This window comes from Eubalaena glacialis, chromosome 13 (assembly GCF_028564815.1).
Source record: "Eubalaena glacialis isolate mEubGla1 chromosome 13, mEubGla1.1.hap2.+ XY, whole genome shotgun sequence".
In the NCBI taxonomy this organism is placed as follows: domain Eukaryota; kingdom Metazoa; phylum Chordata; class Mammalia; order Artiodactyla; family Balaenidae; genus Eubalaena; species Eubalaena glacialis.
The window spans coordinates 54,269,728-54,294,370 of record NC_083728.1 but is presented as its reverse complement, the minus strand read 5'-3'; the positions used below and the strand labels follow the sequence as shown (position 1 = coordinate 54,294,370).

Sequence of the window (24,643 nt, the reverse complement as noted above, 5' to 3'; positions counted from 1 at the left end):
AAGGCAGATGACCTCGCTCTCGCCCTTTGAAAGTCCTAAGCCTTCTGATTGCGGGGGTTCTTATGAACTCTTGGACCCAAGCAAGCCGATGGGCATTCCCTCCACGCCACCAGCCAGTCAGAAATTAAGACCTGGGAAACGGCGCTGGCGCAGTGGGGGAGGTGAGAGCAGGCTGGTCTCCTGACAGCAGTTCTGTTTCCAGAGCACATTCCTCACTTGTTACGTCTTCTTACTCCATTTTCTCTCTCCATTGCTTTCTTTTTTAGTATCCCCCGAATAATGTGTGAAAGCACTTCCATTTAGTTATAAAGATATATTAATCAGTCAGTGAGTATTTCTTCATTTCCGGCGTGATTAAGGTGTGTTTCCTAGCACAGTTGCTGACGGGAATGAAAGAAGGATTGAGACACCATGTTTAGTTGGGGAGACAGTCTTTCCTTTCCACACTTTGGTGTATTGCCTTCTGCTTGTTGCCTAATTAACACCCATGCTTTGATTCTTACAGTTTATCTCCACCACCAAGAGGCTTGGGGCCTGGGGGAGCAGGGGTTAGGGTGGAGTTGGTCCCACCCGCCCGTGGCACTGCCGAGCCCCGGATGAGGGCGTGAGATGTGTGCCACCAGGAAAGAGAAGGGGCAGTGGAGTCTGTATAGGAAGCCGGCAAACCCCGTTCCCTGCCAGGGGTTGTGAGGACATGAGGGCTAGACCGAGCGATAGCTGGGGAGGTGGAGAGCAGGGGAGCCCAGGGCTCCTTGGGGCACCCGATCCGGGGTGTTTGTCAGTACAGTTAGAAAGGGGAGGGGAGGTGTGGTGGGCACTGACATTTCCGGCAGGACTGTGTAGGCAGGGGTGTCGTGGACGCAGTGCTCGGCTTCCTCAGGCTCCTGGTCAGCTCCACATGGCTCCCCTCGGACACTCGTCTCCCTCGACAGAAGACTTTGTCACTGGAAACAAGTTCCGGGTGGGACGTTAGAATGTCAGGGGTGTCAGAGAAGACTGTCATCACAGTATCTCCACGGTAGTTTTGATTCCTTTGTTTTGGTGTAGACCATAGCCCAGTGGCAGAAAGCGGGCTACCAGGACATGCCTGAGTACGAAAACTTCAAGCACCTTCTGCAGGCACCCCTGGACGATGCTCAGGAGATCCTGCACGCGCGCTTCCCCATGCCGCGGTACATCAACACGGAGCACGGAGGCAGCCAGGTGAGCGAGCCCAGCCCGGCCCTGATGCTCTGTTGGCTTTATGATGCATTCTCGTGGCTATAAATCCAAACTGCCTGGTTCGTATCTTATATGGTGACATAAATTGACACATAGGTCAGCTTCCAAATGTGACTTCTTTTTAAATGAGTAGTCAAAATAGGTTGGTGTAAAGTAGAGGATTGCCAGAATGAAATACACTCCATGTTTCAGGAACCCTAATAAATGGAGAGGCTTTGGGCTTAAACTAAAGAAAAACTAAAGAAATGGATTCCTATGTGGTAAAAAATTTCTCATTTAACAAAAAAAATGTAAAAACTTTTTTTCTATTGCACTAATATTAATGCCACTTTTAATCTTTAAATCTAAATCTCTCTCTTTTTTGTTTTTAAAGGCTCGATTCCTTTTGTCCAAAGTGAATCCATCTCAAACACACAATAACCTGTATGCTTGGGGACAGGTGAGTAATTGTCAGGTATTTGAGTAGGAGGCGAGGCTGCTTTTTTAAAAACTTGTTTTTAAATTCTACAAATTGGGGAATTCCTTGGTGGTCCAGTGGTTAGGACTCGGCGCTTTCATTGCTGGGGCCCGGATTCGATCCCTGGTTGGGGAACTAAGATCCTGCAAGCTGCAAGGTGTGGCCAAAAAAAAAAGAAAAGATAAATAAATAAATTCTACAAATTTATTGAATTGAATCCCTTTTGGCCCAGAGACAGAGTAACTTGGGTATTTTCCTGGGAAGAAAACTTTGAATAATACAGTAATCCCCCTTATCCATATTTTCGCTTTACAAGGTTTCAGTTACCTGAGGTCGGCTGTGGTCAGAAAATTCCAGAAGTAATTCATTAGTTTTGAATTACACACCATTCTGAGTAGCCTGGTGAAATCTCACACCTTCCCGCTCCCTCCCACCTGGGGAGTGCGTTATCTTTGTCCAGTGTTTCCAGACTGTATATGCCAATATTAATTAGCACCTGTACAGGAAAACCTTAGTACTTGCAGGGTTCTGTTCTGCCTGTGGTTTGAGGCAGCCACTGGGGTCTTGGAAGCTGCCCACCCTGGATAAGGGGGGGACTAGGGACTTCTGTGTAGGCTGGGGGTGGGGACATGCCCTGTGTGGATCCCCTTCTGCAGTACACAGTGGAGTCTGACAGGTTCAGGCCAGAGGACAGAATGCTGAACTGTGGCCTCCGCCTGCTTCCCTCGGAGACACAGTTGCATTGCCCAGAGTCCCCACACTTCTGTCTCCCCCAGGAGTGCAGGGCAAACACATGGACTCAGGCTCACCATTCTTTCTGCCTCCTCTTCACTTTTTAGCTCTAATTTCCTTCTTTATCTAATTATTCCCAGCATTTATGTCTTCCTCAAATGAGTCTTTTCTTTCATTCTGTTTTCTTATAACATTTTTTGGGAGGTAATTGTAAATTTATATGCAGTTGTATGAAACAATACAGAGAGATCCCCTTTGCTCTTTACCCAGTTCCCCCCCCGCCCCACCGGTGGTAACATCTTGCAAAACTGTAATACAGTATCGTAACCAGGACGTTAAGATATGCATTTCCACCAGCACAAGGATCTCTCATGTTGCCCTTTTATAGTTATGCTCACTTCTCTCCTGGTCTCCTGTTTTCTATTTCTATAATTTTGTCATAAAAAAGTTAACATGTGTTACATACACAGGGAACTGTATTCAATATCTTGTAATAATCCATAATGGAAAAGAATATGAAAAGAATATATGTATGTATGTATAGCTGAATCACTTTGCTGTACACCTGAAACTAACACAACATTGTAAATCAGCTATACTTCAATTTTAAAAAAACGGTTACATATATGAAACCACATGGTACGTAAACTTTTGAGATTGGCTTTTTTCCCTCAGCATACTTATCTAGAGATTCATTTAAGTGTCAAATTTATAGGTAATTTGTTCCTTTTTATTTGCCGGGTAGTATTCTGTGGTATAGACATACTGCATTTTATTTAATCATTCACCCATTGAAGGACAGCTGGGTTGTTTACAGTTTCTTTTGGTTTTTTTTGGCTGTGTTGGGTCTTCGTTGCTGCGTGCAGGCTTTCTCTAGTTGCAGCGAGCGGGGGCTACTCTTCGTTGCGGTGCGCGGACTTCTCATAGTGGTGGCTTCTCTTGTTGCGGGGCATGGGCTCTAGACGCGCGGACTCAGTAGTTGTGGCTCGCAGGCTCTAGAGCACAGGCTCAGTAGTTGTGGCGCACGGGCTTAGTTGCTCCGCGGCATGTGGGATCTTCCTGGACCAGGGCTCGAACCCGTGTCCCCTGCGTTGTGCCACCAGGGAAGCCCTTGTACAGGTTTCTTATAAACTTTTTTTTTTTTTTTTTGGCCATGCCGCACAGCTTGTGGGATCTTAGTTCCTGGACAAGGGATTAAACCTGGGCCCTCGGCAATGAGAGCACCAAGTCCTAACCACTGGACCACCAGGGAATTCCCTGAACATTTATTAAATCTATTTTTATTTCTTTCATCAGTGTTGTGTATTTTCACTTTTTTTTTTTTTTGAGTGATTGTGAATGGTACTGTACTTTTAATTTCAGTGTCCAGTTCATTGCTAGTACAGATCTTCCTCAGCCTGTGATGCGATTGCATCCCAATAAATCCATCATAACATGAAAATGCATTTAATACACCTAACCTACCGAATATCATACCTTAGCCTGGCCTACCTTAAATATGCTCAGAACACTTAGATTAGACTACAGTTGGGCAAAATCACCTAACACAAACCGTATTTTATAATGAAGTGTTGACTATCTCATGTAACTTATTGAATGCTGTACTGAAAGTGAAAAACAGAATGGTTGTGAGTGTCTTGGTTGTTGACCCATATGATCAGTGTGGCTGGGAGCCACCCAGTATCACGGGGGAGAATCGTACTGCATGTTGGTAGCCTAGGAAAAGACCACAATTCAAAATGTGTATGGTTTCTACTGAATGAGTACTGCTTTTATACCATCATAAAGTCAAAAAATCGTAAGTCAGCAACCATCTATATATAGAAATAAAGTTATTTTTGTATACTTGTCTAATATCCTGTGACCTTCCTGAGTCACTTATTACTTTTGGGAGTTTTTTGGTAGATTCCTTGGGATTTTTTACAGACAGTCATGTCTTCTGCAAGTAGGGACAGTTCATTTCTTCCTTTCCAATCTGAATACCTATTGTTTCCTTTTGTTGTTCTGTTGTCTATTTTCAATGTCATTTATAGCTGCTCTAATCTTTATTTTCTTCCTTCTGCTTGCTTTAGGTTTATTTCCTTCATTTTCTAGGTTCTTGAGGTAGGAGTTTAGATTATTGACGTGAGACTTTTCTCTTCTTCAGTGTATGCATTTAGTGCTCTTAATTCCCTTTGCAGTACTGCTTTTGCTGTGTCCCACAGGTTTTGATTATGTTGTATTTTCATTTTCATTCAATTTGATATATTTTTTAAAAATTTCTCTTGAGGGTTCTTCTTTGACTCTTGGATTATTTAGAAGTATTGCTTAGTTTCCACAGATTTTCTTGTTGTCTTCAGTTAATTGATTTCTATTTTGATTCCATTGTGGTTAGAGGATATACTTTGTATTATTTCAACTTTTAAAAATTTGTTGAAGTTTGTTTTATGGCCCAGGATATGGTCTGTCTTGGCATATGTACCATGGTCACTTGAATAGGCGTTCTGCTATTGTTGGATAAATTGTCCTATAAATGTCAATTAGGTCCTGTTAGTTGATGGTGGTGTTAAGTTCTTATATATCCCTGCTGATTATCTGTATAGTTCTATCCGTTTTTGAGAGAGGATGTTGAGGTTTCCAACTCTTAATGGTGAGTTTGTTTCTCTTTTGCATTCTGTCAGGTTTTTGTTCACATATTTTTCAGCTGTGTTGTTTGTTGCATACACACTTAGGATTGCCCTTTCTTTTTGGTAGATTGACCCTTTTATCATTATATGTTGTACCCACTATCTCTGGTAATTTTGTTTGCACTACTGTCTACTTTATCTGGCCTTTATAAAGCCCACACTTATCTTTCTTTTATTCTTTTTATTTATTATGCAAAAAAATTAATGTTTGCATGATGTACCTCTTTCCATCCTTTAACTTTCAACCTGTTTCTATCATATATTTTTTTCATCTACTCTGCTAAACTCATAATAAATTTGCTTATTTGGACCATTTATATTTAATGTAGTTACTGATATGTTAGGACTTATTAAGTCTGCCATTTTGTTTTTTTGTTTTCTGTGCTTTTCATTTCTCTGTTTTCTTTTTCCTTCCTTCCTGTGGGTTACTTGAACATTCCTTATAATTCCATTTTAACTTGTTCACAGTGTTTTTTTTTAGTATATCTCTTTTTGTAGCATTTTTTAGCAGTTATTCCTGGTTGCTCTAGATATTAGAGCATTACATTACATTATGTGTACCTAGCTTATCATGGTCTACTGGTGTTATCTTTTTTACCAGTTCAAATGAAGTATAGAAAACCTACCCCCGCCTCACTTCATGTCCCTTTACCCTCTCCCATTTGTGATATAATTGTGTTAAATGTTTCCTCTGTGTGCATCAGACAGTGTTACAGTTTTTCTTCAGCCATAATTTATAAATCTAAGAGAAGATGGAAAACCTATTATTTTTATCTGTAGTTTTGCTTACTGTGTCCTTTATTCCTTCTTAATACTCCAGAGTTTCTTCTTTTATCTTTTCCTTTCTGTTTAGAAATCTTCCTTTAGCAATTCTTCTCGGGGTAAGTCTTCTGGTGATAGACTCTTAGTTTTCCTTCATTTGAGAATCTCTTGATTTCCTCTTCAATCCTGAACAATATTTTCTCTGGATATAGGATTCTGGTGACAGTCCTTTTTCTTAGGCAGTTGAAAAATATTGATAAAATGTAATCTTTCTCTGGCCGCTTTCAAAATTTTTTCTTTGTTAGTTTCAGATGTTGAAATACCATATGTTTTTGTGTGAATTTCTCTGAATTTATCCTATTTGGAATTTGCCCAACTTCTTGATTCTGTATATTTATGCCGCTTGCCAAACTTGGATAGTTTTCAGTCATTACTTTCTACAATACTTTTTCAGCCTGCCTTGCCTTTCTTTCTCTTTGGGACCTCAGTGATGCAAATGTTAGGTCATTTGTAGTTCCACAGCTCAGTTGGGTACTTTCTATTATTTTTATCTTCCAGTTTATTGACTCTTTTCTCTGTTCCCTTTCTGCTGTTGCATTCAAACTTTTTATATGTTACTGTATTTTTTAGTTATAAAATGTTCATTTGGATTTTCTTTGTCTTATATTTCTTTTGTGACGCTGTATGTTTTCATTTGTTTCAAGCGTGTTCCTAATGGCTCCTTGAAGCATTTTTATCATGGCTGCTTTAGTCTTTGTCAGGTAATTCTAACACTGTCGTCAACTCAGTGTTAATACCTGTTGACTGTCTCTTTTCTCATTCATTTTGAGATCTTGACTCTTGGTATAACAAGTGATTTTTGATTGATACGTGGACATTTTCGTATTTATTATGAGACTCTGGATCGATTTAAACCTGTTTTGGCTGGCTTTTTGTCACACTGCTCTGGCAGGGAAGGGGGTGGTACATTGTTTCATTTCTGCCAGGTGAGACAGGGGTTGAGGTTTTCCATTGGCCTCTGTCGACACCTGAGGTGGAGGGCGACTTTTTGTTACTGTGTGTGGGGACAGGAGTTCCAGCTCCCCACCTGGTTCCCATTGATTCTGTTGTGGAGGTGGCCTTGTAACTGGTGGGTGATGGTGAAAGTGCTTTCTCTGCACTAAGCCTTCTCTGATACCACCCCAGTGGGTGGGGCATGGACATCTTATTACTACCAGGTGTGGGGTAGAAGTCCAGGCTCCCTGTATGGTCTCTGCGGACACCATGGGTGCAGGGAGACTTCTTACTGGCCAGCAGGGATGAAATTCCTGGCTCCATACTTGGCCTTTTCTGATACCACCCTGGTGGGATTGTTGGGTCCCTCAGTACTGCCATGTGAGGGTGCAAGTCTACACTATCCACTCAGCCTTTTCTGTCTTGCTAGGCTGCCCTCGTCTTTTGCTAGAGAAAGTGGGCTCTTTTTGTTGTAGTTTTTGTCTGTGCTCAATAACTGTTGCCAGCTTTTTCAGCTCCAAGTCTGGTGTGCATGCATGAGGCAAAAAGGAAGCCCTGGGAACTGGCCACTGTGTGGTTCCCTGCATCCCAGGGTCGCTAGTTAATCTGCTGTCTTTTCACCACCTTTCAAAGTCTTCTTATGTTTGTTTTATATAAAACATCCAGGGTTTTTAGTTGTACTTAGCTGAAGGAATGAGGAAAAGTACATCTACTCTTTCTTCCCAGAGAAATCCTTTTATAAAACTTTAATCATGCTTATATTTTTCTAATTATAACAGTAGTACCGTTTCATTTTTAGAAGACTAGTATATGGAAAAAAAAATTTAGAAAGAAAGTTTAAATTACATAGAATGCTACTAGCTAGAGTTAAGTACTTCTGGCTTCTTTCTAGTTAATATAAAAGGTATATATCATGTATATCTGTGTGTGTGTGCGTGTGTGTGCATATGTATATATTTTTTTTTAACAAATTGGAATCTTATTAGAAATCAAGGTTTCTATTCAATACTTTTTCCCTTAACGTTAATTGAATCATAAGCATTTCTTGATAGTGCAGAGATCCATCAGTTTAGTGGATACTGATTCACTCATTTTGAATACGCTGTTACCAAGCTTCTGTTGTAAGCAGATCATTTAAGAGCATCAGGCTGGTTGCGGCAGGGTGGTGGGGAAGATGAGAGATGGGTCGTGTGGGCCCCCAGGAGTTCATGCCTGCTGGGAGCCAGACCCTGGATGAGTCATCAGAACTACACAGGGGGTTAAAGTAGAAGGGCATCTGCTCAAAACTGTCTGTAGTGGCAGGAATGGCCTGATATGAGTGGATCAGGGAAGGGTTTTGTGAGGAAATTATGCTTTAGTTGAAAAGATTAGCTAGGCAGGGCTTCCCTGGTGGCGCAGCGGTTGAGAGTCTGCCTGCCAATGCAGGGGACACGGGTTCGAGCCCTGGTCTGGGAAGATCCCACATGCCACGGAGCAGCTGGGCCCGTGAGCCACAACTACTGAGCCTGCGCGTCTGGAGCCTGTGCTCCGCAACAAGAGAGGCCGCGATAGTGAGAGGCCTGCGCACCGCGATGAAGAGTGGCCCCCGCTCGCCGCAACTGGAGAAAGCCCTTGCACAGAAACGAAGACCCAACACAGCCAAAAATAAATATAAAAATAAATTAATTAAAAAAAAAAAAGATTAGCTAGGCAGAGGATGGGGCTGTGTGGCAGGAGTGCTCTTGGCAGACGGACAGCACTTGCTGATTTTGTGAGGGGAAGGGTCCTTAATAACTCATGAATTCCAACCAGCTTCTAAGAGACCTGCCAGTAAACCTTTTTCATTAAACTTCAGGAAACAGGAGCACCCATCCTGACTGATGACGTCAGCCTGCAGGTGTTCATGGACCATTTGAAGAAACTGGCTGTCTCCAGTGCCTGCTGAGCTGAGGACATGAGAAGGAAATGGAAGAAGACACTGTCACACTGTGCTCACAGTTGTTTATAAAGGCTTAACGTTCCTTTTACGTTTCTGCTGCATTTTAATAAATAATCAAAAGAAGTGTTATGTAACGCTTTAGATTTTAATTTGTTTGTATTCCTTATCTGTGCCCTTTTCTTTACACCATAAAATTATAAGGTCATAAACGTTTTGGTACTGGTAGATGTTTATATGCTTTTTGTATCCTAACTTTTAGAGTCTGTGTAAAATCAGAGCTAATGTATTTTGGCAGCTTGCTTACATGAAAATCATAATGATCAGAAAGGAAATAAATCTGGATGAAGAAGCACTGGTTAAAATAATGCTAATACAAATTTGATTTCTGAGGTCTCTGTGTAAGTCTGTGTGTTTTAAGTAAATTCCCCAAGAGGTAATTCCTGAACTTAATCTTCATTTACTGTCCAAATATTAACAGACAAGGAAAAGTAAGAAATATGTGAAACTTTATTGAGGCAGAGTGGTCTGGAGTGGCACTGTTCCTACCTCACCTGAGATACAGAGAACAGATTGCTGGTCACCAGTGGGGAAGGGGTGGGGGAGGGTGAGATGGGTGAAGGGGGTCAACTGTATGGTGCTGGGTGGTGGTGAGCACACTGCAGTGCATACAGAAGTTGAATTATAATGTACACATGAAACATACAGTGTTATAAACCAATGTTACCTCAATTAAAAAAAAAATTCCAGCTTATTCTACTCAGTGGAGTTCATCCTTGTTTAGAGGTTATATCCCCTTTTAACATGGGCCAATTGCTAGGACAGCTGTCATCCAGGAATTTCTTTTGTTTGGACTCCTAGGTTAGTTCCAGTTTTCCTTTTATCTCATAAGTCATTTTGCTGCTTTAAGTGACTGTTCCTAAAAAGAGCATACAAGAGATAATTCACAGAACCTGTTCTGTCTCCATACCTGACAGCTTTACTGAGTATAAAATCTAGGCCCAAAATAATTTTATCTCAGAACTTTGGAGGCATTTTTTCAATCATTCAACAAGTAATTATTCAGTATTTGCTATGTTCGGAGTAGTCTTCTAGGGCCTGGGAATGTAGTCAATAAAACAAAAATTGCTGTTCTCACAGAGCTTTTATTCTGGGTAGGGAAGACCAACATTAAAAAATTAGAAGTAAATTATATAATTTTTTAAGAAGGTAATGAGTGCTATGTAGAAAAGTAAAGCTGGGAACTCCTATTGATTGGCTGTCGGACCATCTGGATTGATTCCAATGCTCTATCTTTTGAATTTGTATTTACTGCCATTTTTAAAAAAATTTATTTATTTATTTATTTTTGGCTGTGATGGGTCTTCATTGCTGCACGTGGGCTTGTAAGCGGGGGCTACTCTTCGTTGCGGTGCACGGGCTTCTCATTGCGGTGGCTTCTCTTGTTGCAGAGCATGGGCTCTAGGCACGTGGGCTTCAGTAGTTGTGGTGCACGGGCTTAGTTGCTCCACAGGCATGTGGGATCTTCCTAGACCAGGGCTCGAACCCATGTCCCCTGCATTGGCAGGTGGATTCTTAACCACTGTGCCACCAGGGAAGCCCTATTTACTGCCATCTTAACCTCTGCTCAAAATTCTGGGAGGGTTTCCTATCTTAAAATGTTTAACAATTACATTTTAAATGCCTAAGGCTTTTATTTACTGTACCTTTTCCATAGAATATTTTTCTTATATTTGGGATATAAGTTTGAATTAAGGTAGATCATATAGAAGAGTACATAAGCCTGTGTATCCAGATTAGGGTTGAAACTGTTCCTCCTTGGGCCTGCTTCCAATTGACAGGAGGAATGTGATAGACCCAGCTGGCTCTGGTGTCTCTCCAGTGACAGTGAGTGAAGGTGCTGAGGGGCACCCTGAGCCATGCAGGTCCCACCTGTGGGTGCTGGTGGCTCTTTCCAAAGAACGTGGAGGTGGGTGTTAGTGTTCTTTGGAGAGCAGCCATCCCGAGAGGGAGACACTGAGCCAGTGTGCCTAGTAACTATAAACTCCATCTTGAAAGCAAGGAAACTCCTGAAATGATCAATTAGGAGAGTGGCAGCCTGGATGGAAGGAGGCTGGAATCCAGCTGAGGCCTCAACAGAGGCAGCTTTTAGCCACAGGTGACGGATGAGGTGTTAGGTGAGAGGGTGTCAGGAAAGGTTTCTTTCCTGTTGGGGGGCAGGGCGCAGTAGGGGTGGCGTTGATAAATTCAATCCTGGCCGCTCTTGAGTTTCAGGAGCTTGTGGGGTAGAACTGAAAATGCCCTGCAGGTTGGCAGTAATTAGTATGCATTTATCTTTCAGGAGAATGTGGCATATATTTGAGTCATAAACGTATAAAGTAAATAACATGAGTAAAGTTGCTCAGTATGAGAAGAGAAGCAAGCTTGGAACAGAATACGGATTTTCCTGTTTTGTTTTTAACAACCTTATTGGGGTGTAATTTACATACGATAGACTGCACCCATTCAAAGTGTACAGTTCAATGAGTTTCAACAGATGTGCACACCCATGAAAGCACCACCATCACATCACCATCAAGACACAGAACATTTCCACTGCCCCCAAAGTTTCTTCAGGCCCCTTTTAGTCCTTCCCTTTCTGCACACCCTGGTCGGAGGCAACTATTGGTCGGCTTTCTTCCACTATAGGTGAATTTGCTTCCAGAATTTTATGTCTGGTTTCTTTTGTGCCTGGTTTCTTTCTCTTACATTACCCATCTGAGATTTATCCATGCAATTGCATGGATCAGTACAGTAGTTCCTTTTATTATGGAGTGGTAGACTCACATTTCCTTTATCCATCCACTAGTTGATAGACATTTGGGTTGTTTCCATTTGGGGGCTCTTACGAATAAAGCTCTGTGAACACCCATGTACATACGTTTGTGTGGACATAATGTTTTCATTTCCTTTGGGTGAATAGGAACCGAACGTCTGATTCATACAGTAGGGGTGCTTCAGTTTTTAAGAAACTGCCAGTATTGCAAAGAGGTTGTGATATTTTATGTTCCCACCAGTAAGAGGTCTGATTGCTCCAAATCCGTACAACCCTTGGTATTCTCAACATAATTTTTAGTCATTCTAATAGGTGTGTAAGGGTGTCTCGTGGTTTTAATTTGCATTGCTGTGATGACTAACAATGCCCCTGTACTTATTGGCCATTTGTATATCTTCTTAAGTGGTTGTTGCCTGTTTTTCAGTTCGGTTGTCTTTTTATAATTGAATTGTAAGATATCCTTATATATTCTGATACAAGTCCTTTGTCAGATATACCTACTTTGAATATTTTATTTTGTGGCTTGTTTCATTTTCTTAACTGCCTTTCGAAGAGCAAAAGATTTAATTTTGAAAAAGTCCAATTTACCAATATTTGTTTTGTGGTTTATGCTTTTTGTATTCTAAGAAATCTTTGCCTATGCCAAGATGGCAAAGATCGCCTGTTTTTTTAAAATTTTTATTTTATATTGGATGTAGTTGATTTCCAATCGTTGTGTTAGATCTTCTTTTCTTCTCGGTTTGTAGTTTTAGCTTTTATATTTAAGCCTATGATCCATTTAGAGTTAATTTTTGTGTGTGGCAAAACACCAATTTCTAGAGGGTGGGAGAAATGGGAAGAGCCCTGAAGGATAAATAGATTCTGAAGAAAATTATGTTTTCGAAACTATGAAAGGAGCAGGTGGAGTCGGATGCGCTGGAAATCAAGTCTGATTATGGCTGCAAAGTAGTTACTGGCTATGGCAGTTTACTGAGTGTCCACTCTGTGCCCAACACATCCCTTTTGCTCTCAAGTTGTTTGGTTTCTTGGAGTGGGGGTAGATTATGCTTCGAAGAAATGTACGGATAAGAGAAAAGCTGAAGGTGGATCGAGTGGAGACTTTTTGTTTTTGAGGCGCGGGCTCGTTTGTATGATGGAGTGAAGAACAACAGAATGAAAAGGGCGTGAGATGGAGGTGGACAGTTAGAGTGTAGTTGCTGGGCCAGGGCCCTGAAAGGCAGAGAAGAATGGGACCCACAGCCCAGTGGAGGGGCTAAATCAGACGTGGAGGGACCCACGCGCACCAGACAGGGCTCCAGGCAGGAAGATGGGGAAGATGAGTTGCGGGGCGTAGACGGGGTATCCTCGCAAACCTGAGAGTTGGAGGAGGGAAGGAATTAAGCTTTACAAGGGCCACCTAAAGCCTATGTAAGGCAGGCCTTACCATTTTGCAAGTGGGAGGTTTGCCTGAGAGAAAGTGTCATTGGGGCCTGTCACGTGGGAGGCAAGAGCATCTCCTGACCCCAGGCGCCAGACCCGAGTGCTTTGCCCAGCGCGACGTCCGGACTACACGCCGCAGGATGCATCGGGGCCGGCGCAGGAAGCGGTCGCCCGGGGCGGCTCCCCATTGGAGGCGGCGGCGGCGGTGACGCGCCCACCGGAAGGCCCGCCTCCGCCCTGAGGCTCAGAGGAGCGAGGTCTTCCCGGCGGTGTCATGCGTCCGGAAAAGGCCCTGTCTTGGTACCGGCGGATGTCTGTGCTGTACGGACTGGGCGCCTGGACCCTGCTGGGCTCCTTGTTTTTGTGGAATCAGAGAAAGAGCAAGCCGCCAGGTACGGCTCTCGGGCGGGACCTCCGGGGGACGCGCGGCCTTGCGTGGGGCGTGTCCGGGGGTTGCAGAAGTGGCTTCGCTGTGCCGCGCGAAGAGACCGGGAGCGGTGCTTAGAGCCGCGCGTTATCGTGGAATCTGCCAGCAACGACCTTTTAGATCCTCTTCCCCGAACCTTGCTCGTTTATTGAGCGAGGCCGCCCCTATCCTCAGAATTTGAAGAATCCGTGAGGTTCCAGGTGGAATTTCAAAGACCCTGGATGGTGGTTTAAAGAGGCGATGCTTCTGTAATTTAAGCCCTGCTTTGGTCGCATGGTCGCATGGTCGCATTTGGCGACCAAACGATTTCAGGACTTACACCAGCGAAGGAGTATTGAAATCTTCCCAGTTGCTGGGAGGAAAAGGAAATCCCACAGCTTTCAAAAATGTGCTGGAAATCTGTGGCTTCGTCTAGAGAAAGGGCTGCCTGGGGCTGAAGGGGAGGAGCTGGTGGGGGAGCGACTGCTACAAAATAAGGGGTTTCCTTTTGTGGATGAAAATATTCTACACTTTATTTTGGTGCTGGTTGCACAGATCTGAAGATACTAAAAACTGAATTTACATTTTAAATGAGTTAATTGTATAATAAGTATTATCTCAGTAAAGCTTTTTATGTAAAAGCTGTGCTGAAGATTACATTTGGTGATGAAGCTCACCAATGACCTGAAAATGTACATGTCAGTATTAAGCATTTTAAAACATTTATCTCTGTAGTGGTCATTTAAAAAAAATTATTTAAATTTTCTTTTTTACAGAAAGAAAACGGTGTCAGGAACCTGATGGGGGTGGGGGTAATTCTTACCTCAGTTTATTTTATTTCAAAGGCTTTACTAATAATTCTAATGACTGCTGCCTAAGTTAAAAGTTAGTGATCAACTATACTTCAATAAAAAAATAAAGTAAGATAAAATAAAAGTTAGTGATGCAGCTGTTCCTTTTTTTTTTTTTTTAAGGTGGTGAAGTAGAACAAAAGGATGTCTCAACAAATGAACTGTCTGAACCCCCGAAAGGGTTTTATGTGGAAACGATTGTCACATATAGAGACGATTTTGTTCCAGTTACTGGCAGGATCGTCAACTATTTGAAATCATGGACTGGTGGCCCTGGACCAAAATCATGATGCGTGGCTCAATTCTGAAAACAGGACTTTGGTTCATCATATAAATTTGAGAGATACCGTGATTTCCACTTTCTGTTTGTGAAAAGTGTATACACTTAGTTTTGCTGTAAAATAGAATCACTAATAATATGCAATAAATATTTCTTTGAAGAAAAGTAAATTTGCATATTCAGGAGGTGTCCTATACTCACAGAAGTGAAAGATTGAAGTGAAATGTCGTATTGAACTTCCATAAGCTTGGTTTTCTGAAATTAGTTCATGTAACTTTATATTCCTTTCATGTTGCTGTCAGACATAGCTTTTGTGGTCCCTTTAAGCAAATCTCCGTGTTCAGTTTGGGACTTAGAGCAGCCCTTTGGGCACTAGTGGGTGCTCGGTAAGTATGTTGTGAATTAGATTATAACTCCTGGATTAAATAGACTCGATCTGTTCTTTAGGAGCAGTACAGATACCCTCATTCTTTCAGCAGGAGTGGATTAAACCCCAATGGTGGCTACCAGTATTCTAGAGATAGGGGATACAAAGTGAGGACAGTGGAGTTCCTGCCCTTGAGTGCTGCAGTGTTCTCTCCGCTGGTCTCGTTTGGTTGCAAGTAACAAACCCACATAAGTGCGATTAAATCAGAAAGAGATGTTTATTAAAAATGTGTGTGGACAGGGAATTACCTGGTGGTCCGATGGTTAGGACTCGGTGCTTTCGCTGCTGTGGGCGTGGGTGCAATCCCTGGTCAGGGAACTAAGATCCCACAAGCTGTGCAGCGTGGCCAAAAAAAAAAAAAAACTGAGTATGGACAGCTCAGAATTCAAGCAGAGTATGTTGAGGTCTTCGGAGGGCCTGGCAGCAGGAACCGGTATGTAGCCACTCACTGAGCCTGCCTGGGGATTGTCTGCCTTGTTGTCTTTCTCACTGCACACCAGTTTTGTCCCCATTATTTCTGTAGTAACATCACTTTGCAGCTACAGTGTCAAAGTCTGATCAGCTTCTTCCCAAGCCAGAGTTTGTCTTCCACTCCTGTGAGAGTCAGTTCCCTGTGTATCGGATCCCTTCCTGTGGATCACTGAGTCCTGCCTCGGTTAGTAAGAAACTAGCATTCGTTGCCCATTTGGGTAGTGTTTCTTGTGCGCAACTATTTGGGACCCTGTGATGACTAGGGATTCCTGGTAGGACAGGAATGGGACATTTCTGGGTTCCTGCTATAGTACTGTCACCTTCAAACCTTTGCCTTGATTTCTCCTTGGTGTCAGTCCTACCTTGTGGGTGGCCTGAGCAGTGCTTTGGGGCAGTCAACCTAAGTGACAGAGGCTCCAAGATGGCAAGTAGCAGCTTCAGATGGCAGCAGCAGAGGCTCCTCACTGGGCATCAGAGGTCAAGAATGGGTCAGTGCCAGTGGGGTGGGCACCCTGGTGGACCCCTGTGATGGGCATCAAACATGTGCAAGAAGCAGCCTGCGATGGTGGAAGGGAGTTTCTGAATGGCTTCCCAGAGCAGCCTGCTTCGCATCACTCACCTCGGAATCTCAGTTTCATGCCTAGGCCCTGGCTGCCAGGGAGACTGGGAAAGTGCGTTTCTGGCTTCTGCATCAGGGATGTGTTGATCCTCAATGTGGGGCATCTCCTAGATAGGAAGGATGATCACAGCATGCTGGGCAGGTACATACCAGGACAAATGTCCACTCCAGGCAGCAAGCCAGACTTTCATCGGGAGGCACCAAGATACCTGCCTCTGTAGGTCAGTTTCCCCAGAGAAGGTTTCTCCACCCGGGGGTGGATGCCTGGCTGTAGGAATTCTGGAAGCTGAGTGTGTGTGTGTGTGTGTGTGTGTGTATGTGTGTGTGTATGTGTATATAAACAAGAAGGAATATATATATATATATATGTGTGTATATATATATATACACACATATATATATATATATATATATATATATATATTCCTTCTTGTTTAAAACACTTCAACCCCAACTGCTTGTGCTAAGACCATGTTCTCTCTCCATAACACTTATTACTGACCGACCAGTAAAACAATTGTGGCTCCAAACAGCCTGGAGCTTCAAGAATTCCTGTAGTTCTGCTGAATCATGGCTTAAATAGGCCTTTGTGGACTAATCTAACAACCAAAATATAAGGTGTTCTTCTGGGAGAAGGTTTTCAGAATTCCAAACGTCTATCTTGCAAGTGCAGTTGGAACACGGTCTGTTCAGAACTTGGGAATCACCCATTGAAGGAGAGTTTGCAAGATTGGAAATAAGTTTCCCAAAATTCTGAGGTCTGGTAATATTTAGAGGGAGTGGGTTTCCTTTTATTTTTTTAAGATGTATGTATCTCCAGGACGTGCGCCCCCTTCCTGACATCCGTCCCGCTGGAGGAGCCATCGGGGACCATTCAGATGAAAAGGACTCCTGAGGGATAGTGGAGCAACAAGAGAAGAGGAATTGGGTTTTCCGGCCCTGTGGAGTACCACACAGCCCAGGGCTTTAGGAGAGAAAGAATCAACTTCTACGTAGTTTAAGCCATTGTGACTTTGGGTCTCTGCTACAGTTGATGTAACTCTAAGCAAATCACATCTCCCTATTAATTTCTTTTTAAAAATGGAACCTAACTTTTCGTGATAGAAAAATCCCCTGTGTTTTCTGAGCTTTGGTTTCTTTTGAAGAAGAGGTATAATATCTAGCCTGTCTACTAATAGGGTTGTGACTGTCAAATGAGAAAGTGTTTGTGCACACGTGATTATTCTTAGGAATAGAATGTCTTAGCTACTCCTGGAAATGAGGCGTGAAAGGCCTTCTTTCTGGTGATAAATGCAGTCCCCTTCTGTCGTCCTCCAGCCGCTTTGCTTTCTTCCCTGTGGCTCCCCACGGAGTTGCCTCGTCACAACTGGCCTGTCCTCTGAAAACAGGGCTTCCATGGGTAGTAGCTTGCTTCTTCAGCACAGCAGGTTAGCAGCGTGTATCAACATGGAAAATGGCACATCCTTTGATCCAGCAATCTCACTTTCAAGAATTTGGGAGATTGCTGAATAGATTTAGGAAGATGCCTCTTCAGCATTGCTCGTTCAACACGGCCTCGAGCTGAAACAACCTCTTGGTCGACCGTGCTGATTGCCTTCCCAGCACCCACTGATCCCACTCCTCTTTTATAACAGACCCTGAGCTCACCCCGTCAGGTGCTTCAGAGGGACTGGCCCAGGTCCTGATTGGTCCAAGTCAGTGTTTCTCAAGGGGGCACTGCAGCCTCCGTGGATGTGACAGTCCATTTTGTGGGCTGCCCCAGGTGTTGCAAGAGCTTTAGCATTTCAAGTTCCCTGGGCACTAAATGCCTGTAACAATCTTCACACCTTGTGACAGCTTCAGACACCCCTCCCCACACACATTTCCGGTAACCCCTGGGGGGCTGGCTCTATGCCCCAGGTGAGAACCTCTTATCTGAGCCAGTGAGGGGGAGTAGGTCCCATCTCCCTTGCTAGTGATTGGGTTAAGCATGGTCATGTGATCTCACTCTGGCTAGTGAAACTCGAGGGGCTTCTGGGCAGGGTGTCCCAGCTTCAGAGGAAGCACCAGGAGGAGATAGTCTCCTGTACTTCTGAACATTGTGTCTGGATAGGATGCCCAGTGCAGCCACAGCCATACTGTAAATCTATGACCCCCTGTTAGCCAAAAAATCAAGTTCACGCATGTATTCATTCAGCAATGTTATCTGAGCTCCAGGCAGTGTGCTAGATGCTTAGGATAGAATGGTAAGCACGAGACACTAATAGAACACATTATCGGGCACTGGAGTGATTGGAAGTTGCCAGGAAAAAAAAAAAAAAGTTGCCAGAAGATTATGAGGGAAAAACCATAGGATAGCGATGGAGAATAATGGGGAACCAGGACTCTTAATTTTGTCTGTGTGGTCAAAGAAGTTCTCTCCGATGAGGAGGCATTTAAGCTGAAAATTGAAGGAGAGGAGCAAGACGGACAAAGAATGGGGGAAGAGCTTTCCAGGTGGAGGACCAGCGGATGCTGAGGTCCTGAGGTAGCAACAAATGGATTAACTGAGCAATTTAAAGAAGATCAGGGTCTGGAACGTGAAGACTTTATATTCTAGAAACCACTTTTATCTCTTATGGAGAATGGATTGGGTGAAGACAAAAGTGGCAGTAAGGAGACCACTGAGCAGCTGTAGTAGATGCAGGTGAGAGATGACGGGGCCATGGAGCAGGATGGCACTGGGGCTGGAGAGAAGAGGGCACATGGGGCTCGTTTGGGGGAGTGAGGAGGTTTGTTGATGGACTAGATACTCAGGGAGAGGGAAAGAGCAATCATGAGTCACTTATGGCTGGAGGAAACAGTGGAGCCATTTATTTGAATCAGGATGGCCCAGCTGGTGGAGTGTGGGGGGCTTGGGGGGATTGCAATTCAGTCCTGGCACGAACCACCCAGACTTAGCACAGACCCTGCAAGTCTAAGGGCACGTCCCCAAAAGGGCAGCCCTCAGTTCAGATGCCAGGCGCACCTTGTGGGTCCCCAAGCCACCTTGACTTCCGACCAACTGGCTACAAATTTGGGAGTTTTTTATGACTCCTACAGTTTTGATAACTTACTGCAATGACTCACTGAACTCAAGAAAGCCTTATACTTACAGTTTTATTATAAAGGATACAAATCAGGACGAGCCAAACGAAGGAACACATCAGGCAAGGTCTGTGAAGGTCCCCAACAGAGAGCTTCAGTGCCCTCTCGGTGGAAGCCGGGTGCAGGCTCCTCAACCGTGTGTTCACCAGCCACGCTCTGCTAAGGTTCAGTGTCCACAGCTTTTATTGGGGTTCCATCTCATACGCACAACTGATGGGCTCATTTGCTGTGTGACTGAACTCAATCTCCAGCCCCATCCCACTGCCCCTCCTCAAAGTCCCACCCTCTAACCACATGATTGGTCTTTCTGGTGACCGGCTCCCACCCTGAAATGTTTCATTAAGAACTCCTATCCCTTGGGAAATTCCAAGGATTTTAGAAGCTCCATGCCAGAAACCCAGAACAAAGAGCAAATTCTTTTTTATACGGCAGGGGTGGAAAGCCTGAATCCCATTTTCAGTCTGTTAATTTGGTTCATGGAAGTGGAGAGGTCAAGAAGGCATTTGGAAGCACAAGCACAGAGGATGTGTTGGGAATGGAAATGAAAATGTGAGAGTCAGTAGCACAAGGTGTAATTCAAAAACATGAGGAGAGTGGTGATTTAGCTGGCAAAGGAGAGCGTGCAGAGGGAAGGAGGCACCGCAAGAGGTGCTGCTGGATGCTTTTGCCTCCTGATATTGACCTTTTCAAGCTCAATAAATATGTAAAAAGAATCCTGGTGTTTTGGTATATTTTTAAAACGTTTTATTTTGAAATAAGTTACCTTCACTTATAGCCCAAGTGGTCAACATTTTACTTTGTTTGCTTTATCACTCTCTTTATTTTCTCTGTATATATCATTCTTTGCCAGATCTGAAAGTTGCAGATATGTTGTCCCTTTACCCCTAAGTACATGTGTGTATTTCCTAAAAACAAGGATGTTCTCTTACATAAAAATCAGGAAATTAATATTGATTCAATGCCATTATCAAATCCAGCAGTTCTCAAAGTGTTCTCTGAGATCCTCCTTAGAGGAGCTGAGATTTCCAACTATTTTTATAATAACATATAGACAATACTTGACTTTTTCATTCCTATTCTTTCAAGAGTGTACAATGGGGTTTTCCAGAGGCTTCATGGTAAGTCAGGATCTCATTGCTCTAATGTCAGTATATAATGGATTTATTATTGTCATTTAAAAAATTATCATAAGTCAATATTTAACAATTTTTCTAGGTTGTAATTTCTAGTACAAGTAAAAATCTTAAGATATAAGCTATTTGGGGTGTTCAATAATTTTTAAGAATGTAAAGGGGTCTTGAGATCAAAATGTTTTGAGATATGTTGATTTGATGCAAAATTAAAAAAAAAAAATTACCAATTGTCCCAATATGCACTTCTTTCTTTTTTTTCTGGCTAGGATAAAACTCAGTTCATGCATCACATTTAGTTTTCCTGTCTCTTTAAAAGTCCCCTTTAACTTGGAACAGTTCTTCAGACTTTCTTTTTCTTGACATTTTTGAAGGATCCTTCTAGTTATTTTGTAGAGTGTTCCTTAATTTAGGTTTGTCTGATGTTTCTTCATGATTGGATTCAGAGTCTACGTTTTTGGCAGAAATACCACAAAAGTGACATGGTGTCTTTCTTGGTGCAATATCAGAAGTATATGATGTTTGTTTGTCTCACTACTGGTGATGCTATCTTTGGCAATTTAGTGTGCAGTATTTAACACTCAAGTATATTGGTATAGTCTTTTCTGGCCAAATGACTCTTCCTTGTTCTCCATTTGAAGCTTTTTCTTGTAGGAGAGGAAAAAGTTTTTCTCACTCTCTTGAGGTCCCTGGCTGGGTCTGAAAATTAAAGTGACAAAGACAGATGAACAGGAGAAAAGCATACAAATTTATTTAAGTTTTACATGACATGAGAGCCTTCATAAGGAGATGAAGACCCAAAGAAACAGACCTGTGTAATTTTTGTTGTTAGGTTTGACGAAGCATGAGTAGTCATGGAGGAACATGATAGGTTAAGGAATATGAGGTAGGCAGAGTAAACTGGGGGAAATTTAGCAAGGCCTGTTGGTTCAGATTCTTCTTGGTGTGCTTTTGTCTTTGGAGATAAGGCTGCTCCCTCCCTCCCAGTATAGATAGGGCACCTCTCACATTTATGACCTGTTTCAGGAGAGAAGGGTGGGGACCTGGGACCCTCTACCTGAGCACTTGCACCTGGACAAACATCTCCTACAGCAACAGATACAAAGAAGCTCTAAGGGACTGCAAATAACTGCACCCATGCACAGTCACAGGGGCAGTTATGAACAATAAGACACAAAAAGGCCACAAACCAACTGCCACTTCTGAGGTGCCAGGAGGAAATGCAGGGCATAGCAGACCCAAGTTTGGTTCGGGAACATCCTGAACTCCCTCCCTCTACACCCACCAGCACTATTAGGCTGTAAGAAGACACACTGAGAAGGGCTTGTTTTTATCAGAGATAATAATTTGTTAGGGTAATACTTGTACAGTCCTTTGCAGCTTTCTAACACTTTTGCACAGTATATATTATTCAAATCTTCTAACAAGTCTGGGAGAGGGGCCAAGTATCAGTATTAGAGGAGGAATTACAATTACAGAATCACGTATCTGCGCACTGCCAGGGCACGGCTAGGTCAAATGAATACCTAAACAGTTAAATGGCTATTTTAGGCAGCAGATACACTCCTGTCTGGTTTTTGAGGAGTTACAGAGGCAGGAAGCCAAGGGAAAAAGAATTTGGGAGAATCTGGGGGCAGAAGGGTGGAAACATGGAAGGAGGCACACGATTAGGATTAGGATTCAGGACAAAGCTGGGATTCAGGGATGATTGTCTCTCAGGCCGGGGTTTGTGAAGAGAAACCGGGGCAGAAACTACTGTCTGGGCACCAGTGAGTCGGGCTGGGGTGTGGGGGCGGGAAAGGGGGTTGCGGGACTCCAGCGTCCGGGCGGGGCTCAGCTAGCTGTACTGGGGACAGGACCAAGAGTGGGCGGGGCCGGACCGAGAGAGGGCGGGGCCTCTCGCGGGGGCGGGGCCACACGGAGAGCTCAGATGGGCGGGACCAACCTGTGGTGGGCGCGGCCGACGTGGGCGGGCCGTCGACTCGCGGGGTCGGGGGGTCGGAGCGCGCTTCCAGGTGTCCCCGGCAGAGGGCGCAGGCAGCTGCGCAGCCCGCGGAGTCCCGAGGCCGGAAGCCGCGCGGCGCCGCCCCGCTCGCCCCAGCCGTCGCCATGAAGGCCGTGGTGCAGCGCGTCACCCGGGCCAGCGTCACAGGTCAGTCAGGCGGGGCCGGGCCGGGCTGGACGCCCCCGGGCCGTCGCCGGCCGCGCGCGAGCCCGGCCGCCGCGGCCCCGAGTCCCCGCCGTCCCGGGGCGCCGTCCACGGGCTGCAGGGTCTCCGCTTAGTGTCGTGGTGACCGCGCCTCGTCGTCTTCTGCAGCATTTCCTTTAGTCCGGAGCGCAGGTGGCCTCCCGCATCCCCCGAGCGTTCCCCGAGCATCCCCCGAGCATCCCCCGGCCCGCCCTTCCACGCGGTGTTGCACAGACGACGCGTGGGGAGCGTTTCCGGGGCACACACCCCCTCCCCAGCCTTCTCCGTGTTTCCCTTTCTAGCCGGTTTTCTCCGTGTCCCGGTTCACCTGGAGCTTGACTCCCTTAAGGTGCCCGCTCGTGACAGGTGCTCGTAAGGCTGGGTTCTGACCGTGTCTGCCCACGTGACCCGGGTGGGAACCCAGAGGATCCAGGATGAGATGTTTCTCTTTTCCACCAGTTTCATGTGAACCGAGCCACGCAACCATCAGTCATGGCTTGAACACTGCGGTCGTTTGAACATCAGGGGTCCAGATGATTAATAGGTAGAAGGAAGTCCTTTTAAAAACTCAAGCCAAGATAAGCAGAAATAGAGACACAGAGGTAGAGAACAAACGAATGGACACCAAGGGGGAAGGGGTGGGTGGGATGGATTGGGAGATGGGGATTGACATATATACACCTACACTATTGATACTATGTATAAAATAGATAACTAATGAGAGCCTACTGTACAGCACAGGGAACTCTAGTCAGTGCTCTGTGGTGACCTAAATGGGAAGGAAATCTTAAAAAGAGGGGAGATATATATATATATATAGCTGATTCACTTTGCTGTACAGCAGAAACTAACACAACATTGTAAAGCAACTATACTCCAATTTAAAAAAAAACCTCGAGTGAAGATAGTATAGATGTTAAAAATTTTTTGAATGATTAACTTTACATTGTCTTCTAGTCTTTCCTATTTTTATTGGCAGAATTCTAATATTGTTTCAGTTCAAGTAGTTCTGGATATCCTTTCCTTCAAGCCTATACCATATGTGTGTTTCTATGTCCAGGAAAGTATAAATCTAAAAACGAAACAACAAAATCCCCTTAAGAAACAATCAAACTCAGTAAAACCATATATTTAGATCCGAGATTCTACTTTTCATTCCTGGATAATGATTTTTAAGCTGTTCTGATAAGTGATTTTGGATATCGTCCTGGAGTAATAAGGAATAGTATAGCTCTGGGATTTATGGAATTTTAAAACAAAGTGGGGTTTTTTTTGGTTTTTTTTTTTAGCATTTTAGTTAATATGTAACTTCACTAAAACTGGGAAAATTCATAGATGAAAAGATTTTCTTGCTTTTTTTGAGAAGAATCTTGCAGCCTGCCCTATGTGGTCATGATGACCAGTGAGCAGACTTTGGAGAATGTAAGTTTTGATCAGAATGGAGAACTCTCCATTGTGCTGATCTGGAATATCAAAAACACATTTCTGTGAGATTAGCTGAATAGTTTGAATGATCTTAGTTTACTATTTAAATTGTATGCTTTTGGTTAAAAACAAATTAACTGTCTGAAGGTGTTAATAAGATGGAATTCTCTCACGGTGCTGGAGGAAACTTTGAGTTAGCCTTGCCTTCTACTTGCATTGTAATGGAGAGAGATTTTCTGATTCCCTTAGAATGTGACTGACTAGCTTCACTTCCACGTGGCCTTTCTCGAAGGGCATTTTATTTCAAAGGTTCTAAAATGTCACTTGCAGTTTTATAGGTGGGACAGAGTATTAGGAGTCACATATTACGTGGCAGCCTCACTTTATGAGCTTGGTCAGGCACATTTGATGACTTAGCATAGTTATTGTGATAATCTACTTTTAAAAGCTTTATGACAGAACACTTCAAACATATTCATGTGGTTACACAGATGGAATAGTACAATAACCCCCATGTCCATCACTCAGCTTTATAAGCCGAAATCTGAATAGAATCATAGAATGTTGGGAAGAGATTGGTTGGGTTTGAATGTGTTCATTTGCGAGCTAGTGAATTCTTCTCAAAGAGGAAGTCTTGGGTGATGCCACTATACATGGCGTCAAATAAACATTGACCAAATAGCTCAGGTCTTTTCTAGCCCTGTGACCTTTTGTCTAAAATGGTGATTCTCAGGTTTTTCCCCTTGGAAATCCGTTTGTCT

General features: G+C 43.7%; 3 protein-coding genes across 4 annotated transcripts in view; all 3 read left to right on the top strand.

Annotated features, from left to right (window-relative positions):
* SEC23B (SEC23 homolog B, COPII coat complex component) overlaps positions 1-8,898 on the top strand; it is a 37,807-nt gene extending 28,909 nt beyond the window's left edge. For both annotated transcript variants that reach the window (XM_061208029.1, XM_061208028.1), the window contains exons 18-20: positions 1,048-1,203; positions 1,595-1,660; positions 8,666-8,898. In XM_061208029.1, the coding sequence (XP_061064012.1) occupies positions 1,048-1,203; positions 1,595-1,660; positions 8,666-8,755 (312 nt within the window). In that variant the 3' untranslated portion in view covers positions 8,756-8,898. The remainder of the gene's footprint in view (positions 1-1,047; positions 1,204-1,594; positions 1,661-8,665) is intronic.
* A 4,312-nt stretch (positions 8,899-13,210) lies between these two features.
* Positions 13,211-14,687, top strand: SMIM26 (small integral membrane protein 26). The gene is made up of 2 exons (XM_061209628.1): positions 13,211-13,372; positions 14,361-14,687. The coding sequence occupies exons 1-2, from the start codon at positions 13,255-13,257 to the stop codon at positions 14,525-14,527; spliced, it is 285 nt and encodes a 94-aa protein (XP_061065611.1). The 5' UTR covers positions 13,211-13,254; the 3' UTR covers positions 14,528-14,687.
* Positions 14,688-22,267: 7,580 nt separating this feature from the next.
* DTD1 (D-aminoacyl-tRNA deacylase 1) overlaps positions 22,268-24,643 on the top strand; it is a 115,051-nt gene continuing 112,675 nt past the window's right edge. The window contains exon 1 of the mRNA XM_061208613.1: positions 22,268-22,421. Within this exon, the coding sequence (XP_061064596.1) occupies positions 22,379-22,421 (43 nt within the window). The 5' untranslated portion in view covers positions 22,268-22,378. The remainder of the gene's footprint in view (positions 22,422-24,643) is intronic.